Source organism: Chenopodium quinoa, unplaced genomic scaffold (assembly GCF_001683475.1).
Source record: "Chenopodium quinoa cultivar QQ74 unplaced genomic scaffold, ASM168347v1, whole genome shotgun sequence".
Lineage (NCBI taxonomy): Eukaryota > Viridiplantae > Streptophyta > Magnoliopsida > Caryophyllales > Amaranthaceae > Chenopodium > Chenopodium quinoa.
The window spans coordinates 3037371-3045114 of record NW_018743510.1 but is presented as its reverse complement, the minus strand read 5'-3'; the positions used below and the strand labels follow the sequence as shown (position 1 = coordinate 3045114).

At 40.7% G+C, this 7744-nt stretch overlaps 1 protein-coding gene across 1 annotated transcript; it reads right to left on the bottom strand.

The window, feature by feature from the left end:
- Positions 1 to 6508: 6508 nt before the first annotated feature.
- On the bottom strand, positions 6509 to 7318 carry LOC110739807. Its single transcript, XM_021920289.1, has one exon. The coding sequence runs from the start codon at positions 7316 to 7318 to the stop codon at positions 6509 to 6511; it is 810 nt and encodes a 269-aa protein (XP_021775981.1).
- Between the last annotated feature and the right edge of the window lie 426 nt (positions 7319 to 7744).

Sequence of the window (7744 nt, the reverse complement as noted above, 5' to 3'; positions counted from 1 at the left end):
ACAGTCAGGGCTTCCCACGTGGCACACGCTTATTCGTCCACCTTGGACCTGTTATGTCAAGACATGTGGCATACTCCATGCCTAATGGAGAAACCGGCCACCTAGGCCCAACTTCCGAGGGAAGCCCAATCAGCCCAAGGTTAACCTAAACCTAGGATTGGCACGCTTCCCAAGGTTATAAATACCTCCCTTAATCCTCATTAAGGGAGATTACAAAAAAGAGAACACGGAAACATTACGGAAAAAACACATTAATTACACACAGTCATAACCGGCTGATCTCGCTAACAAAGCAGATTACCTACATTAAACACTCTCACCTAGAGAGACCAAATCACTTTAATTTCCGCATTAATTACTCCTTAATCAGGTACTAACTTGACCGTTGGAGGCGGAGCTCACAGGAGTCTCCGTTATTTTGCAAGTACAGGCGTCCGGTTCCAGTCTCGGAATTGTAACTCTCCCGCAGGACATCAGAAAACCCCGAAACAATTAGTATGACTAATATAATAAATGAGTTAGGTAATGATAATCAACACTATATAACTTTATTTACTTTCGCAGTATAGACTTCACGAGGAGCTTTTTCAGATGAGGCAATCGAGCTGAATAAAAAAGGAAGATGGTGTTACTGGAAACACAAATCACCAGCAGGGTCCAATGTGCACTACAGAAATTCACAATTCACAAACAAGTCAATAATTAGCCGTGTACAACATATAATTAGGGGAAACAAATGAATTGACATGGTCAAACGTACTCCTCAAAACATGGGGCGAATATGAACTTGTCACCCGCACGCAATGATTCCTTGATACCCCGTTCAACATAGTACAACACGTCAGGGTAGTTGCCTATGATCTAGTAGGGGAGATTTGCTCGGGGCATAACCACCCTACTTGACACGGAGATTCAATCTCAAGTAAGTGCTCCTGTAGTGCTCTGCATGCATGGTAACAAAATATTAATGGGAAATTAAATGACAATCACCACTAATCTGAATAACATAATAGTGTCAGGCATTAAATAACCTCATGAATGTTTGAACGAGGGAGATGTTAAGCATTGAACCACTTAGAAATTCTTTCACATCTTCTTTCCCATGTATATTTTGTTACCAATTATCAATTATCAATTCAACTACTCTCGTGATGAATTTCAAACCCTAAATTAATCTACTCAAATCCGTTAAAACCCAACTCTCGTTGTGATTAGAACTATGGAATAATAACAATACTAATTATCTCTAATCTAGTATTGGCATAATCACAATCAATTTATCATAAACAATTGCAATGGTTATTAGAGAATTTAAAGAATTAATTCATGCATCAATCATAATTGGGCTACCCTAGATCTTGGAATAAGAAAACTACTCACACATATTGAAAGAAGCAATAACAATAATAATCAAGGGAAACATAATTGAAAACAAAAATAATTGAAAGAGAAAGGAATAGAGATGAATACCAATGATGCTTCAATTGAAATTACTCAAATTGTTAATCAACAATACCAAATCTAACCTAGAAATTAAATTGCTAAAAAGTGATAAACTAGGGTTCTAGAGAGAGAAATAAAACTTAAGGAGATAATAATCTGTTTTCTAATGATAAATACAATGGGTATTTATACCCTTAATGAAATAAAAATAAGAAAAAAATAAACCGGCAATGCGCACCACACTGCCCGGTCTGACTGGGTTTTCCATGCCCGATCGGGCAGGTGGGATTAAATAAGCTGCTGCTTCTTCCTTTCCTTCTTCCTTAGCGCCCGATCGGGCGAGAGGCACAGCTTCTTCTCTGGCTGCCTTGCTGATCTTCGTAGCTTGAGCACCATCAGCCACCACGCGCCCGGTCCAACCGGGCATGGGTTGCCCGATCGGGCACGTGGCATAAAATCCTAAAACAACTTCTTTGCTTCAACATTAGCATCAACCAACAAATCCTACTGTGCTCGGTCTGACCGGGCATTCATAGCCCGATCGGGCACAATATAAAAAATGCTCCTTGCTTGCAAATTCTTCTAAGACTTGGTTCTTATTTAGCTCGGTTTTACATCCTTATCACCAACATCTCCAAAATGCTCAAAAACGTGTCCGAATCATCCGAGAAACTCCAAGTTCTTGTAAAACTTATAAAAATACACCGAACACACTAGAGGAGAGAATGTTAGCGGAAAATGGCTCTAAAGAGCCTAAAACCATACAAGAATGTAATGAAAAGTCGGGATAAATCTATGTATAAAACGTGTATATCAAATTCCCCCAAGCTAAACTCTTGCTTGTCCTCAAGCAAGACAATCAAAAATAATCAACAACCAAACAACATACTTCACCCCATATGCAAATTCAAAACACGGATTCAAAATCGAAATCAAACAAGCATGCATACTAGCCAACCAATCAAATCACTCAAACCGTCAATCCACCCAATTAATCGTCAAACGAGACCGACCATATATAATTCAAGAATCGATGACTAGAATATCTCACATCGGTGGTCACTCAACACACTTTTTATGTAGCGAGCTAAAAATGAGCTCGATCTCTTACCATCCCCACCAATAATGCAATCCCCCCATCTCACAACACTCTCGTGTTTAGAGGGTTATAATATCGCTCAACCTAGTCAATGTTGACTCGAAATGCAACATATACTCCAGCATTTTGACAAAAGACTCATTTCACATGAACACAACGCTATGCACGAAGATCAGAAGGACTTTTTGAAGCTTGTAACGTAGGCCGGGAATAAGAATGGGTAGGAGATAATTTGGGAAATGTGAGCTATATTAGTCTAATCGGGGAGCTATCAAAAGACTTGAGTCACCTCAATTCACCATTTTAAATCAACAAAACACAAACCCAACTAAAATAAAAACACCCATTACTTCTTCATATTTCTTTCTAACTTCAAGCTTCCTTTTATTCAAATTTCTTTTCATCTACATTTTTTCTCTTTTTCTTTCCTTTTTTTTTCTTCTTCTTTTCTCGAGACCAAAGATATTTTCTTTCATTTTAAGTAAAAGATTTTCTTTCCTTGTTCATCGATTTATTCTCTTTTTTTTATTTTTTTTTTAAAAAAAAATTTCAACAAACCTCCATGCTAGTTTTCCTTCTTTTCTCTCTTTTTTTCATATATTTCTCATCAATTGCAACTTGAAATAAAATCACACAAAATACCGCATAATATAGCTCCCCCAAGTTAGACTTGGGAAAAGTAACCAAATTGGGGCTAAGGGGTAATTTTTGTGGAGTTCATGAAAAATATAGTCAAGCTACAACATGGGTGAGCAAGAAGGGAACGGATGCTCTAAATTCGTCTGGAGGTCACCTAATGAACATGGCCTTCGTCATTTCAACATGCACGTGCAATGCATTACGACACACTACTAAGAGTCTAGAATTAAAACTAAGATCAATGCTACACCAGGAACTAAACACACACATGAATGAATATATAAGGCTCAAGCCTCACGGTTAACACAGTCAAGCTCCTAAATCATACATGGTTAAATAGCTCTGACTCCTACTAGGGATCAACAAATTCAAGGTCAAATCATGATCTTTTCGTCCACAATGCAAGTCTTTTAATCGAAATGAAATCAAAACCTTTTTAGCATTAAGGATAGGGGCACAGGGAAGTAGTTCAATGGCTATTCATTATCATGATTCTCGTATTTTTTCATTTTTTCAATTTTTCAATTTTTTTTTTTTATATATATATACCTAAATACTAACAAAGCAATTAAAAACTAACTAATAAAGCAATTAACAAACACACACCAAAACACATAAAAGAAAACAAACCAAAACAAATAAAAACTCAGAGAACATACCTGAACTACTATGCACAAACTCCCCCCAAGCTACACTCGGCAATGTCCTCATTGCAACAAGTGGGAAGTAGGAAAAACCTGAGTCCTCAAGCGAACTCATCATCAGCACCATCATCATCGTCATCACCTCCATCAGCCGCCCCGCTAGTACCTGCAATGTCGGTCATATCGGGGAAGGTATACCACGAGGGATGCTGAGCATCCCTCGGGATATGACCCTGTCTGCAAAAGAAATCATATACAAGATACATAGACTGACGTAGGTCAGTCTCTAGGGTGTGAACTCGGGTGGCTAGGGTCTGCTGGTTCAACCTGATCTCCTGCTGACCTAACCTAAGCTCCCGTATTCCGGCCATGATGGACTCACGGTCGACAGGGGTATCGGGAGCGGTGGAGAATGGGGATGGGCCACCCTGCTCTCTCCTATGGTAGGTCCGAGTAGGTGCAGTAGGAGGAGGTGCATCGCCAGGGGCCTCGAGGAGGTAGGAAGGCTGGTAAGGCTGGATCCTAGTAAGCTCGGGGGCGGGTAAGGTAATGGACCGTCTAGTGCTCCTGTCTAGTAGCCAGCTATAAATACCGTACTCCACCGACAACCAGCCGGTGGTGGTGAGGTAGTGCTGGTCCAAGGTGATGGGGCCCAGCACAGGTCGATTTTGGGCTTCTACAAAGCCCTCCTTAACCGCTTGGTGAGTCACTAAGCCACCTAGGACAATGGGGATGTTGGTACGGTCGCCATTTGGTTTGAGGGTTGTAAAGGTCGCCCCTTGTTTCCTAAGATGGAGGGCAAATAAATGAGCTATGTTCATCCTAAACCCCTCTCCCTCATCTTCCAAGCTAAGGTAGCTACCTAGGATGGCGATTTCATCCGCCCGAACATTGTTTAGTTCAATTCTACCAAAAATTGTCCACCTCGAGGATCTAGTCCACATCCTAAGGGCCGGTTGATGAATTTTATGAGCACGGGCGTGTTACATTGATTCTATGTTCTCACCCGTCAATGCCAACCATAACTCCCACGAGGTGAAACTATCGGGTTGCACAGTCAAACCCGTAGAGAGGAGGCCAAATTTCCTACCAAAGCCATCTAAGGTAAGGCGGTGAGATTTATTCATTAATCTATACACAACATGCGTAACCAAACCGTCTCTACCTTTCACAACATCAAATGAACTAAGAAATTCAAGAGTAATGTCCTCAAATGTATAATGTATCATATTAAATAGTTGAGTCATGCCAAGTCTAGAAAACAAATTTTGACATTCAATACCAATTCCTAGCCTAACAAGAAGAGATCGGTCTATGAACCGAGTAGGAATTACCTTCCTATATTGAAGCTCAAGCAACCTTGCTTTTTGATTCGGGAACTCGGGAACGAACTGGATATTTGGGTATGCCGAGATGCTCTCCAAGTCTAATTGGTGTTGCTGTTGTGCTCCCCTATTCCTCTTCCTTGTGAGAATTAAAGTCATTGATGTTGTTTGAAGGTTTCTCTCTCTAACTTGAAAATGGGGGTTTTTGGTGAAAAGGGAAATTTGGGTAAGAAAAATGGTTGTGGATGTTAGGAATTGAATAAGGAGGATGGGGGATGAAGAAATTTGGAGTTTTGATAGAGGATTTGTGGAGAATTATGGAGATTGAAAGAGTTGCGGTTTGGAAATTGGGGATTTTTAGAGAGAGAAAGAGTAGAAGATGATTGAGAGTTAATGAAAGAGTGAGAAAAAAGAAGAGAATTCGGGTTTATAAGCGCAGGAATTCCCTCGCGCCCGATCGGGCGGGGCTTGCCCGGTCTAATCAGGCGGAGGGGGTTTTGCTGTGTTCTGTTGCTACGTTGCCAAGCTGTTGTTCGCGCCCGATCGGGCTGGCTATGCCCGATCTGATCGGGCAGCTTATTCCCCTTTTTTATTTTTTATTTTTTTTTGAATGAGAAGCTAACTGGAATTTTTAACCCCCCTTTGCCCGATCAGGCTGGCTATGCCCGGTCTGATCGAGCAAAGGGGGCTGCCTTGCTTAGCCAAATACGCAGCTCCTTCAAACATCCCTGCTCTCACGCCCGATCAGGCTCACCTTGCCCGGTCCAACCGGGCAGAGAGCAAATCTCCTTGTTTTCCAATTATGACGACATCTCTCGGATCCCGCTCCTCCTATAAATCTATGTTCTCTGAAAAATAGCAAAACCAACACAAAAACGACATAAAAACACCAAGAGAATTAAAACTAATAAGAAAAATTATATAAAAAAGCGGGTTGCCTCCCGAAAGCGCTTGTTTATAAGGTCTTTAGCTTGACCATCGTTGTTAGCTCAACCTGGGTCACCACACGAAGAAGGAACTCTGCGATGTTGCCCATGAAAATATCTGCCTCCAAGTGACTCCTTCATTTTATAATTGACCTGCCTTGTATCCGAACTTACCTTTATGTGGCCAAACACATCATTGGGTGGGATTTTATCCTCGTTTCTCATAGAATTTCTATCAAATACATACTTATCAACCAAAGGGTTAGTAGCATCGATTCTTAAGCAAGTACCACCATCAAATGTAGAATTATGTTCATTAAAGAGCTTAGACATGACTTGTTTATCCTTGGCCCTAATGGTCACTTGTCCTTTAGGAAAATCTATTAGGGCTTGACTTGTGGCGAGGAATGGACGACCAAATATAATCGGGATCTAATGATCTTCTTGCATATCCATGACGACAAAATCAACAGGAAAAACAAGTTCACCAACCTTGACTAATACATCTTCAACCACACCCATAGGGATTCTAGAAGTCCTATCAACCATTTGAAGGGAAATATGGGAAGGTTTAAGTTTTTGCAAACCTAAGTTCTCATATAATGAATAAGGCATTAAATTAACGCTAGCACCTAAATCGCACAAAACCTTGTCGAAAAATTTTTCGTTTATCGTACAGGGAATAGTGAAACTACCAGGATCATGCAGCTTAGGTGGTAAGCTATCATATAAGAGAGTAGGGCCTTTCTCATTTACTACTTTCTTATCCTCATGTTGATCTTTAATATTCTTCACAAAATTTGCAAATTGAGGCATTTGAATTAAAAGATCGAAAAAAGGAGTAAAGGCATGTACCTTCTTAAGAACTTTGCAGTATTTCCCAAAATGTCTATCGAGCACGACCCTTGACAACCTTTGCGGGAAGGGCATCGGTTCCTCATAGGCCGATGGAGCAACATATTTGGAACTATGTACATCTTCACCCTTTTCGTCCTTTCTTGGCTCCAGACTGTGCACTTTCTCATCTATTTGCCTCGGAGATGGTTCGTCTCTTCTTAAGAAAACTGCATTGCATTGTTCTTTTTGGACATTCGCTTGATCATGAAGAGTTGATAAACGACTCACTTGTTGTGAAAGTTGACTTTTTTGGTTTTCCATGAGCTTACTCTGGGCTTGCAACTTTTGGATGGAGCTACCTTGTTGTTGGATGGCATTATTGGTTGTGGTAATGAAGCTTTCCATCATCAACTCAATGCTAGATTTTTAGGGAAGTGGGTGCGTTGGTTGTTGGTTCATAGGTGGTCTTTGTTGGAAGTCGGGTGGTGAGTTATAGTTGTTGGGTCGAGGCGATGGTGGTGGTGGATTCTGTTGTGCTTGGGTGTTCTTATAAGAGAAGTTAGGATGGTGTTTCCAACCTTCATTATAAGAATTGGAGTAGGGATCATAGGGCTTTTGAGGATTTGAGGAATAAAATGCATTAGCTTGCTCAATTGACATTTCATTCGAGTTTTGTGGACAATCGGGTGCGATATGACCCTGCACATTACACATTTGACAAACTTCCTGTGGGCTAGTAGAAGTTCCAGCTTGGAGCTTATCAAACCTGCTTGTTAGTGCCTGCACAGAACTGGTTAACATAGTCAAAGCATCTACATCTAGCTTACCTCC